Below are 13,274 nucleotides of genomic sequence, written 5' to 3'. Positions count from 1 at the left end.
CACTCGCAGATTGTTTCACATTTGATGTAAAGTTACCATTGGCACAAGTGTATTATTTCGGTTCCATCACAACTTCTGCGGTGTAATTTGGTGGTAAGGAACTATAATTCTGCGGATTTTTCCGCACATGGTGACAAGTAACAGTAAAAACTCACAGATTGTCTCGCTGCGGATTCAAATGAGTAATTAGTAACGGACAATTAATGGGTAAGTAAATAATGTGGTGTGAAAATTATGAAACTAATTCATAGTCAAACACATTGACTGGGCGCAGGGAATCCCGTAATATAAGTTTAATTGTATAGAGAGATAGACCGATACAACCGTACAGCATGGCCGCGTAAACAAGACTGATAGTTGCCACTCATATCAAAAGTAAATTGTACAAGATAAACATAAAACAGAAGAGTTGCCAGTCTGTAAACCAGCAGAATATAAAACTTCAACACTCCCACCAATTCTATGGTTTACAGGTAACATATATGTAAAACAAACATTGTCAAAAAAAAAATATATATATAATCATGAAATTTTCACATTGAGCATATTTCGCAATTTTTCAAACCTCTCTTTTGGAAGGCGTTTGGTGAAAATATCGGCTATTTGATGAACTGATTTAACATATTTCACACAGATGGATTTATCCTCACATTTTTCTCTTATGAAATGGTACCTAACATCTATGTGTTTGGTTCGCTTATGAAATACCGGGTTTTTGATGAGTTTTATGGCACTTTGGTTATCAATGTACAAGGGTACTCCATCGGCATTAATAATTTCACCAAAATCCTTGAGAAGTCGAGTTAACCACAGAGTTTCTTTTACAGCTGTCGAAGCAGAGATGTATTCTGCTTCTGTGGTTGATGTAGACACAACTGACTGTTTTTGGGTAGCCCATGTCACAGCTCCATCACTAATCTTGAACACATACCCTGATGTCGATTTTCGAGTGTCCACATCATTCGCAAAGTCAGCGTCGGAATAACCAACCAAGTTTTATTCATGACAGCTCTGTTGTGTATACTCGATTCCGTACGATGATGTACCTTTCAGGTATCTAAAGATTCTTTTGACGGCATTCCAATGACACAATCCAGGATTTTCTTGGTACCTGCTCACGATATTAACGGCAAACATTATGTCGGGACGAGTAGTGATAGCTAGAAACATTAATGTCCCAACTGCTTCACGGTAAGGTACTGAACCTTTTTCAAGTGGTGTTGAGTCTGCAGAGATTATAGCATTGGGATCCGTAGGAACACTGACAGGATTTGCATTCTCAAGAGAGAATCGTTTCAGCATTCTATGAATATAACTTTTCGAATGGATGAAGATGGAATTTTTCTTCTCAGTGAACTCTATACCAACTAAAAGTCCCTTTTCACACACCACAGCTTCAAAAGTGTTCTTGAGATTGTTGACGAGTTCGATGAGGATGTCTTCATTTTCACAAAACAGTAAACCGTCATCTACGTAAAGGGCTAGTAACACAGTCTTTAATTTGAATGTCCCAAAATAAACTGAAGAATCTGCAACTGATTGTACGAAACCATAACTTTTTAGAAAGTCTGAGAATTTGTTGTTCCAACATCTTGAAGCTTGTTTCAGACCGTACAAAGATTTCTTTAGTTTGCACACCTTGTTGTCATCGCTTGTTAATCCCGGAGGTGACTCAAGATATATTTCTTCCTCTATTTCACCATGGAGAAAAGCGGTCTTTATGTCAAATTGCATTATCTTGAGATTGCGTTGGACAGCAATAGCAAACAGAACCCTTATCGTGTCGTATCTTGAAGTTGGTGAATAGGTTTCTGAGTAATCAATTCCTTCAATCTGCGAAAAGCCTTTTGCACACAGCCTTGCTTTAAACTTCTTAATTTTTCCATCTGGGAAATATTTAATTTTGAATACCCATTTTGAACCCACAGTCCTTTTGCCATCTGGTAGATTAACAAAGTCAAAAACTTCATTCTTCTCAAGAGCATCGATTTCTTCTTTAATCGCTTTCTTCCATTCGTGTGACTGAGGAGAACACATCGCCTCTTCATATGAAACAGGTGTTTCGATTTCCGTCACATTCGCTTCGAAGTAAGAAGGAGCCTTTATTGTAGATCGATCTCGAAGATTGTACCTATGGGTTTCTCTTCCAGGATCAGGATTCTTAGATTCGCGATCAGACATATCATCTTGCATATCTTCATCACAGTTCGGGCTTATATCATTGTTTTCATCCGGAATGACATGTACCTTGGATGTTGAGGGAAGCATCTTCACATCATGGACTTCATCGAACTTGACATTTCTCGACACTTTCACAGTTCTTTTATTCGGATCGAATAATCGATAGTTGTTCGAGTCTCTATCATATCCCACGAAAATCATCTTCTTACTTTTGGGTTCCAGTTTTTTTCTTTGAGAGTCCGGAACGTGCATGAACGCTTCGCTTCCAAACATTTTGAGATGATTCAGGCAATTTTTCTTTCCAGTCCAAAGTTCATATGGGGTAGAATTTGGAGCTTGACTTGTTGGTGTTCTGTTCAGAATATATACTGCAGTATTCACTGCTTCTGCCCACAAGTACTTAGGTAGCTGTTTTGCGTACAGCATTGATCTGGCACTTTCAACAATTGTTCTCATGTCTCTTTCTGCACGACCGTTTTGTTCGGGTGTGTATGGTGCCGTTGTTTCCATCAAGATGCCTTTACGAGCAAGGAAATTGTTGAACTCGTTATTGATAAATTCAGTTCCATTGTCAGTTCTAATTGCTTTGACAACATGTTGAAATTTGTTTTCACAGAGATGAACAAATTTTCTGAACTGTTCAAACGCATCACTTTTGTGTTTTATGAAAGCAACTGAACGATAGCCTGTGAAATCATCCTTAAGAAGAATGAAATAATTTGATCCTCCCACCGATTGAACAGACATCGGTCCACAAAGATCACAATGAATTAGTTCACCTGGGATAGTCGATTTATGTTCCCTTCTTGTGAAAGATAGCTTATGTTGCTTTCCATACTGACAAGCCTCACAAAAGAATTTTTCGGCATCAGAAAAATTAATATTTTCTTTCAAAATATTTCGTTCACATAGCTCTTTAAGAGCCTTCATATTTATGTGACCAGTTCTTTCATGCCATAATTGCAAGTCGTTGTTACTTGTAATATTTACCTCATCACTAAATATGACTTTGAAAAGCATTTTATACAAATTATTTTCAGTACGAATACCTTCAGCAATTAATCTATTGTCATTATAAATTTTCATATAGTGATTTTTTTAAATTATCTTCATGTTCCTGGCAGCCAGTACACCTTCCGACAGTAAATTTCTTTTTAGACCAGGGACATATAATACTTCATGGATCTCCCCATTATTCCATGTACCATTCACGAATTTCTTAATCAAAACCTTACCTTTACCAAGAACGGGTAATTCAGTGTTGTTGCCGAGCTTAATTTGACCATCTGCCTCTTGATAATCACTAAGACACTTTTTAATATACGTCATGTGAGCAGATGCGCCACTGTCAAGAATCCACTCATTTTCACCCGATTGAAGAGCACTGGAGACACTTTCAGCACTGAGCAAATCATGATTCACATCGGTAAAATTGGACGCACCACCATTTTTGGACGAACGACGATTGAAGTTGTGCTTTCGTTGTTTACATTCGGAGGCATAGTGCCCTTTCCTTCGGCAAGAATAACAGATCACTTTCGACTTGCCGAGACGCTTTTCGGATTTTTCATGACTCTGAAAATTTTTGTTTTTCGACGAATAGTACTTCTTCGGCTTAGAAACTGAGACACACGCAGTTTCACTCTGTTCGTTGCGCGAAATCGAAAGCTCTTCATCGATGAGACGTGCCGTTAGATTGGCGACGGTTTGTTTACTTGAATCCATAGACAACCAGGCTTGACGAAAGTTTCTGTATTTTGTCGGCAAAGTACTTAGAATTTTCGTTGTGATTGTAACATCACTCACCTCTTCACCGGCGTCCGTGATTTGACGAGCGAGGTTTTCAACTTTCGCTATATACTCCACAGCTGACTCGCTGCTTTCCATTTTCAGCTGATGAAATCTGTCCAGCAATAGCATTTTGTTGAAGGCGGACTTTTGCTGATAAATCGAGTCTAGTTTGTCAATCATTTCTTTCGAGGAACGACAGTTCTGCACCAAGGATATCTGGGTCATCTCCATCGCCGAGGTGATAAGAAACATCGCTGTTGCGTCAGCTTTCTCCCATCGTGCGAGGGCAGGGCCTGCATCCGGTTTAGCATTCTCGCCTACAACCACGTCGTAGACTCCTTTAGCTTTCAACGCACAGTTCACCAAGAACTTCCATTGGGAATAATTCGAGCCGTCGAATTTGTTGATTGACGAAATCTCAACTGCAGCCATCGTGGTAGTCGAAACGTAAACTAACGGATTCGGAAACTAGAACTTGTTCACAAAGAACATAAATCCCTCAAAACTTACAATTAACTTGTCAACAGGGGCTGGGGACATAGAAATATAAAATATATAGCAGAATATAAAACTTCAACATGTGGAATAGGTCAAGATACTTGTTGTAAGGCCATAGTTAAAAAAAAATCATGAACAGGTGGAAGCGAAAAAGTGCCTTAACAGTCGACCATACATTGTCAGATTTTGAGGAAAAAAATCTGGCATTAAACGGGATAATCTAGCAGTAAACGCACTATCAATACGTAGCCAAACGTGAAATTATTGCATTGCACTGTAGTAACAATGTAACAATAATGATTACATGACAAGAATGTCGCTCTTCACTTGTTAATACAAGATATGCAGAAGACTGGATGTTGTGAAGATATTTATTATTTGAGATGTTAATTTTTTAAGGAAGGGAAAAACGCATCTCTGCCTCTACCGGGAGTCGAACCCGGGTCCCTCGATTGCCGGACGAGTATCTCCTCTGTAGCTTAGCGGTCAGAGCACTCGTCCGGCAATCGATGGACCCGGGTTCGACTCCCGGTAGAGGCAGAGATGCGTTTTTTCCTTCCTTAAAAAATTAACATCTCAAATAATAAATATCTTCACAACATCCAGTCTTCTGCATATCTTGTAATAATGATTACATTTATATTTTGTGTGTTAGCCAAAATCCCGCTTGTCAAAGCATCGCCAATCCGATTCATTCGTGAAATTGTCATCCAGTTCATGTATTTTCTTTATTCATAATATGATCGGTCTGGCTCTTGAACATATTCAATATACAGTCGAATCCTGTTTTAACGAATACCGTTATAGCGAAAATCATCTCGTTTCAACGAACGTTTTTCTAATCCTCCAGATAAGTTTACAAAGGAATAAAATGCAAAACCTTGGATTCCTTTATAACGAAATTTCGTTATAACGAAGTGATTTATCCGGTCTCTTGGAGTTCGTTATAACGGGATTCGACTTTACTACATTCCCACACACAGTCCCTTTAGCATTATACTCAATAGTCAAAAATGCTCAGCAGTTACAGTAAATACATGATAATAATTATTCATCCAACCGAATTAGATATAACGCCTCTTGCATTATCCCTAACAGCTTCTCCGGCATATAACACCTTTTTATCTATTCCTGAAAAAGCCTGATATAACATAATTTCTTCTTTATCGTCTACAGTCGCTATCAGCGCGTCTACAATGGAATTAAGGTTGCAGCAACGTGAACAAGTTCGTTGTATTCAGTCGTGATATCGAAGTTATCAGTCGATAAACTCTTTTCTTTTGTAACTGCCATACATTTCGTGAACCGAATAAGAAGGTGGATCCGGCAAGTCGATAACATCATACCGAAAGGGGTTCCCGAACCATGAAGTTCTATTCAGCTTTCCTGGTAGGCATCTTATGCGCTCTTTACGTTGTGAGCGATGTACAGGCCAATTCGATAGCTAGAAGCAAAGACGAGCTGTTCCAGAGAGAGTTAGAAGCAGATGCTAATAACGCAAAAGCCGAAGATGTCTCTAGCGAAAATCTTGAATACCGTAAGTGTGTGGGGGAGGTTAAAGCTTTGAAAAACTGTCATAATGTTTTCGGCTTCCATGTTGCGTATTAATCATATCTGGATATATTTTAGAAGATGCTCCACCATGCCGATGCGGAGAAGGCGGAACCTGCATCTATACCAACAGCACTGGAGAGGTCCAATGCCAATGCAAACCTGGATATGGTTTATACATAAGGCGCGGCATCTTCACTCGGGATCATTACTGCAAAAGTGAGTTGTTTCGCTTGCAAAATGAGGTTTTTATTTTTCAAAAAGCGGTATAACTATGTAATATGATCGAGATAGTACAACGTTATCCTTTGAGTGGCATTTATTTCTGTGTCCGAAAATTTTGTGAATTTAAATAGCGCTTACACTTTTGGGAAGGAAAGGTTTATTAACCCTTTCAACGACAATCCCGAGACATCTCGTCGAACTTTCTCTGCTTTATTTCAGCCACCCCGAAATATCCCGGCTTTTAAAAACGAGTTGAAGTTGTCTTTACAGTAAAACATGTTTCCCACCCCCCCCCCCCCTCCAATCAACTGCCAGAAGGCGGAGTCAGCTCTCGTTCAAGGTTAGATAAGAAGGAGCGAGAAAAATAGATTGTGTGGTCCCCCCCCCCCCCTTCTTTCAGCACTGTAATCAAAAATCATCTGTGCAATAAAATAGCTTTGAGGCCCTCTGAACAGGGGTTTCCCAATATCTAGTGTCCATGAGTACCTTGATGCTTGGCAGTTTCAAAATTGGTTCCCGAGAATGACCATAAAACTGTTATTTGATGGTCCCAAAAAAAAAACTTCATTCGCCAATATATAGGTATGAACTAGTAATACACCGTGATTCGCAATTTTATATTCCAAGATTATATCGGCAATCATTCGATCAATTGACGATTACTAGATTCTTATGGGATGGACGGCTGTACACCACCATCTTATAATCCCATTTCTAATTTTGATTGCCCATCGACGTTGATTGTTGAGATTTTATTCATCTGTTATATGACTTCAGGTTGACGATAATTTTTTTATGTAATTCATTTATTTTTTTTGCTTCCTTCGTCTGAGGTGGTCATGTTTTACGTTGCTTTTAATAAAACTTTCCGGATACACCCATCCTTCGGGAACTCTTCGATATCTCTCCGAGATGGGAAGCGGAGTGTGTCCGGCCTTCAAAGGTCCAATCGAACAGTGCAGCTCGCACAGTCCCCTAACGTTTCAAGAATTATCTTTTTAGTCAGAAAATAAATTTCTTCAGTGTCACTTTCTTTGTTTGAGCTGTTCCGTTTCGGTATGTAAGGCTTTTATGGTCACTTTCGAACATATAGTAGCGTTGTTATCATGCTTTTTCTTCAAAAGAAAGCATAGAAGTTCCTCTCTCAAACTTTCCCATAGTGACGAGTTAACCGAAATTACCGACAATTAACCGACGATATACCAACGTTGTTATCTACCCCCCCCCCACCCCCACCCCACCCCCACCCCACCCCCACCTTCACCACAGTGCTGGTCGGCCGAAGTTGGTTTTCCGTGTTTCCGAACTTCGAGCCGCGAATGCGCGCCGATCTCCGCGATGTAAAGTCTCGCCACAGAGAACAAACAGGCCCACGCGATGGTTCAAATGTTCCATCTCATTACACTTCACTTCTTAAACATAGATGACAGCACTGAAACATCAGAAACAACACTATATACGCACTCAGACTGTTAGGTTCATCCGGCTCAACTCAAGGTCAAAAGTGCGGCTGCGCCCTTCGCACCTGCCTAACTCCGGCCCTGCATGTGATGTGGATTTAGAAAGGTATGAGAACTGAGTATGCGTGTCGAAAGGTGTGAATTTAACTGTTCAATCGAAACAATGGAGGGAAAAGATTCGCAGTCGAGTGTCACAGATAAAGAAAACTTTTCATTGTCAGTTCATAAAGATAAGAAAAGTCATTTCATCGGGGAAATCGCTTTGGAAACGATAGGAAATCCAGAAAAGCGCTGAATGTTGAGACAGAAAAATAAATAAACAATTTTTTGCATTATCTCGTGGAACAGAAGGTTTACATTGTTTGATTGAGAGAAAAAAAAATGGCATCGCGCTGAATCAGAAAAATCAGATAAAAGTGTTTGAACACAAATGTTTAATCTGAAAACGAGATAAAATGTATTGTTGAATCTTAAAAGTGAGGAATTATTATTTTATCTGAGAAACGAGAAAACCACGTATTGCTAAGATAGAGCGATGAAAAAAAAATGTCAAAAATTGCACCAATTGAGTGATCGGATAAATATTCTAACATTTAATACCGGAATTTTAGCCACTCTACGATCAAGGACGTGATATTGCGTCCAAACATCTGTGTGGAATAAATTTCCAAACAAGTACTTTCTCTTTTTTTTCCCTCAATCCTCATCATCGCGAGGTTTTTGTTGCAACCATATACAGTAAAGCCTCGATAAGTCGTCACCTCATGTTATCGAGAAATTATGACGGCTTAAGCGGAGTGGCGACTTAACCGAAGTGCCGTCAGTTTAATGTGCAATGCTGTGAAAATCGTATAAATTTAAAGCAATGTAAAATTTTTCTAAATATGAATTATATTTACAATATTAATAAGCCCTAAAATAGTGGGCCCATGCAAAAATCAGGTCCAGCTCGAACAGCCCCCTAACGTATCGAAAACTCGGGTCGACAAATGGACTTCTCCAGCTAACTTTCCTTCTTTGCACTGTTTCCTTTTGGTACATAAGGCTTTTATGGTGACTTTTAAGCATATGGCATTGCTGTTACAAGCTGTTTTTAAAAGGGAACCATAAAATTAATCTATTCCACTCTCTAAAACTTTCTCATAGTGACGGGTAAACCGAAATTTGCAACGAGGGGTCATTCATGTATTACGTCAGCATCGAGGGGAGGGGGGTTTCAGATTTGCTGACTTTTGATGACAAGGGGGGAAGGGGGGGGGGTTCGAAGGTTGCTTACGTCATCAACCACTCTTTTTCAAGATATGGGCTAATATTCTAAGCTACTGACGAAATTTTGCTGACAGAGGGGGGGGGGTCAAAAATGGCTAAAAATCTCCTTACGTAATACTTGAATGGCCCCCGAGTAAACGAGGGTTCAATAAAATTGCCGTCTATGAAATCTAGACGAGCCTGAAGAAAAACGACGACTTAACCGGAGTGACGACTTATAAGGGTGACGAGTCAACGAGGTTTTACTGTATATATAAACATATACATACTTTTTCCTCTTCTTGTCAGAAATGATGTATTTTTCTACTATTTAGGGTGTCCCGTGAGTGCTAATGCGTCGGTGAAATAAACGTATTCAAAAATCACCTTGAGGATCCGGGTTCGAACCCCACAGTGGTGGTCGGCTGAAGTTGGTTTTCTGTGGTTCCCAACTTCAAGGCGCGAATGCGAGCCGATCTCCCCGTTAAAAAGTCTCGCCACAGAGAGCAACAGGCCTACAACGTTACAAATATTCAATCATTACACTTCACTCACAATTTGAAGTATAGATGGCAGGCAGCACTGAAATATCATACACAACACTAGCTACACACTCAGACTGTTAGGTGCACACACACTTTGTTCCAGACTCTGCCACGAAACTGGGCTGGAAGAGATCTCGGCAACGGGATAAGTCCGGTGGTAGAGACCCTGGCGTTCATTCATTCATGTATCAGTTTTGAGAGCGAAAATTCAGTATGTCACGAAATTAAAAATCTAAATTTTCATATGGTCTCCTTGTCGTCTAACTTCCAATTAGAAAGTTGTTGCCCTATATCTCCTGAGGCCAACAGAAAAAACAGTTTCCAAGTGTAATATTCACTGAGATAGATGAATTCAAAAATCGGAGAAAAGTTATGAAAAATAACATTACAAACTTACGGGCGACGCTCATTTTTCCACCATTTATGTTGTCCTTTCAAAACTTTTCTCCGATTTTTGAATCCGAATATCTCAGTGAATATTGTGCTTCGAAACGTGGAATTTTTTCGTTGGCCTCAGGAGAGATGGGGAAACAACTTTTAATTGAAAATTAGAGGACGGGGGAAACGTTAAATTTAGATTTTTTTTTACTTTGTTATATTCTGTATTTCCACTTTCAAAACTGGTACAGGGTAATTTTTGAACGCTTTTTGAGCATTGAAACCTTACCACCATCATCATTGGATTCATACCTCTACGACTGACGGTTGATGAGACAAAGACCGCATAAGCACTTACAGGACACCCTGTATACATGTAAGAGCAGTGCACTTAAAAATAGCACTGGTAGGGTAAAGGATACCCGGTAATTGAATCAGTTTTATGAAGTAAGTTATCTGGAATAAAATGTCTTATATATGTTATTTCTCTCTAATAAGTCAGATACAGTCAAACCGCGATTTCACGCCACCATTTAATTCTCAATAATTTTGGCGGTACAAGGAGTTTGGCGTTATATCGAATCACGGTTTTGCACGTGTAAGGCCTAGAAGTGGAAGATTTGTTTCACTGAAAATTTCTGACTCTATAAGCGGGTTTGGTGCGACACTCCGGGGAAAACGCTATAACGGGGGGTTCGACTGCATTTAATAATTCTTTGATTCTGATCGAATTTCGTGTGGTTTAATATGTGTTTTTTTTAAAATTTCTTTCTAAAGAATGCAACTGCGGTGAACAATCCACTGGATGTACTTTTAGCCCTGGTTTCTTTGATGACAAGAAAAAGTGCCAGTGTAATCATGGCTACGCGGACAAACAAGGCAAATGCTCAGGTGATTATTATGATTTTCCACCATTACGTGTTATCAGGAAGGAAAGTGTCTCACCATTGCATTCCCAAAATGACGACATTATACTCACTGATTTATAACATGAAAATCAGATGGCAGCGAGCACATGTTGCTCTCCAATATTTCAGGTAGATGAGCATTCGAGCTAAAAACACAAGCGAACAAACAAACAAACGTTAGTGCAGTATTTTTTTTCAACCTGTGGCCCGTGGGATCATTTCCATTTACAACCATTGCAGGAGATATTTACAACCATTACAACCATTTTATTATTCCATTTACAACCATTGCATATTTTGTGTGCTGTGAAATTGTAATTTATTAAATATTTATGATATGCTACGTATTTGATAACAATATACATTTTGAATTTGGGAGGTGTGTCGGAATTGACCTTCTGACGATACGGACGGGAGTGTTTCGCGAACATTGACCTCCACTACCGGTTGAGAAACCGGTAGTTTTTCAACCCCAGGATGTTTCTGTACAAAAAACTGTAGTGATTTACTGTAGATACCAAATTTTTTGAAAATATTTTAAGATATTTTCTCCCATCGACTATACAAGTGAGGATCGGACCCGCGTGAAAGGGGCCTAAGAGAAACGATCATTCTACAGTGGAACCTCACATATCGGAAACTCCCATTCGCTGACGCTCCCACTAACGGTCACTTTTTGAATCACATCGACGGGGAGGGAACTCACGATGCATTTTAATATCAATTAACGGACACTTTTCATCAGCGCAAAATATTATGTGCGCCCGTTATCGGAAGGTTCTACTGTAAAATGAAAGCGCTTCTGAAGAAAAAACAAATACGTTTTGAAAAAGTACCTAAACGCCAATCGGTTTGTTAGAAGTTTGTTGGCGTTCCCTACCACACACTTAATGTTAATGTTCCCCTTTTTAATATAAAATACCGAAAATAATAAAACGTCATAAAGCACTGTTGCAAAATCGGACAGAGCTCGTCACAAAGATCCAGAAGCCATTAAAAAGTGCGTTTCAACAAAAAAGGTGGAAATGTTCTTCACAATTTTTACTCTCTTCGTAAAGTAACAGTAACAATAATAATATCAAAAATTGATTTTTTTTGTTTCTTTTTGGTTCTGCGGAATTCAATCATAGAATGCAAATGTCAAAATCCAGATGAACGATGTACTTTCGAGAGACAAGGCTTCTGGGGTTTGAGGAAAAAGTGCACCAGTAAGTATTAATCTATGGTTTTCCCTCGAATGACAGAAGCGATGTTTTGGGTTATGAGTAACAGCATGATATTTCTATGTCTTTTAGAAATCAAAGAGTGAAAGAGACATTTGTCTAGTATCCAGCAACATAATTATCATTATTTGCTAGAAAGGTGAGGAGCAGTTTTTCCCACTAATTTTCTACTATGAAGGTATAAAAGTATTGTACTTCCAAATTTAAAATGATGACTGTGTAAGTCTGATATAGATTCTTGTTATATTTTCAGGATCACGCGACATTGATTCTAATGCTAATTCCACCCAAGCGGTACAAACTTAATGATATCATGTATAGTCATACTTTTTTTATGTTTTTCTTTTTTAAATAAATGCTTGCTTAAAAACGACAGTGTCGGTGCTACTGATTTTCAACATGTAGATATTTTTGTGAACACTGAAGAATAACACGAAAGCTGGGATGGGGGGTTCCGCATAGGACGCGTGGGTTTCACTGTCCGAAACGTCAAAAAGGCAACGCATGACGTGGGAACCAATATACGGTGGAAGTCCGTTATATCTCAGCTCAGAATCATGGAAAAATTGCCGTTATAACAGACGTCTCATTATATAAGCAAATGTTTTTTGTAACATTAGCTCTTTCACAATCGCTGCAAATCACTTCGTTATAAGCTGTACGCGTCATATCGGGCATTTACTGTATTTTCTTTCAATGAAAGTAACAAAAAACGAATATTAATAAAAGTTATTCAAACACAAATTGGTCAAAAAGTTTCAAACTTGGTAAAATACAAATAAAACTGTCTTTAACTGTCACAAACCTGTCAAAAAATTGCCTTCAAGTAGAAAAACATGAAACTGGACAATTACGCTTTCCTTTGATTATACCAATAAGCTATAGAAACTGTCTGAAGTCTTTCCAAACGTTGATCAACTGACTAAAATCACAAAGTCCGGGTGGGTGAGATTTTGGGTAGTAATGTAAAAACATCATGGTTTTCCCCATACCAGTTGAAAACGCACCCCACACCAGCTTTTGTCACATACCGCCATATGGTAATTTCCAACCAGTGAAGTTTGGTGAGAAATGCAAGGCGCTATCTATCGGTGGTCGCTCTAGGAACATGTTTTTGATGGTCATTGGCAGGGTTCGAACTCGTGGATCTTGACGGCAACCTCCTTAGTGGAAGACGAGCATCTTACCACTTCATCACATGGGCGCAGATTCAGTGTAGAAAAAAAGGTGAAAACATACTGGAACTTCCTCCATAATGAATGATGA

General features: G+C 39.0%; 1 protein-coding gene across 2 annotated transcripts; it reads left to right on the top strand.

The window, feature by feature from the left end:
* The first annotated feature begins 5,682 nt into the window (after window positions 1-5,682).
* Window positions 5,683-12,383, top strand: LOC149081487 (uncharacterized). 2 transcript variants are annotated; one of them, XM_089238421.1, is made up of 6 exons: window positions 5,683-6,007; window positions 6,100-6,240; window positions 10,655-10,768; window positions 11,916-11,993; window positions 12,081-12,147; window positions 12,262-12,383. In XM_089238421.1, the coding sequence occupies exons 1-5, from the start codon at window positions 5,836-5,838 to the stop codon at window positions 12,092-12,094; spliced, it is 519 nt and encodes a 172-aa protein (XP_089094547.1). In that variant the 5' UTR covers window positions 5,683-5,835; the 3' UTR covers window positions 12,095-12,147; window positions 12,262-12,383. The 2 variants fall into 2 exon arrangements, with proteins under 2 accessions (XP_089094547.1, XP_089094548.1); XM_089238422.1 differs by having other exon boundaries at window positions 5,710-6,007; window positions 6,103-6,240.
* The last annotated feature ends 891 nt before the right edge of the window (window positions 12,384-13,274 follow it).

This window comes from Pholcus phalangioides, unplaced genomic scaffold, assembly GCF_987345545.1.
Source record: "Pholcus phalangioides strain wild (caught in Gottingen) unplaced genomic scaffold, Ppha-v1.0 ptg000010l_1, whole genome shotgun sequence".
Taxonomy (NCBI): domain Eukaryota; kingdom Metazoa; phylum Arthropoda; class Arachnida; order Araneae; family Pholcidae; genus Pholcus; species Pholcus phalangioides.
The sequence above is the reverse complement of the archived record's forward strand: the minus strand, read 5'-3'. Positions and strand labels throughout refer to the sequence as shown.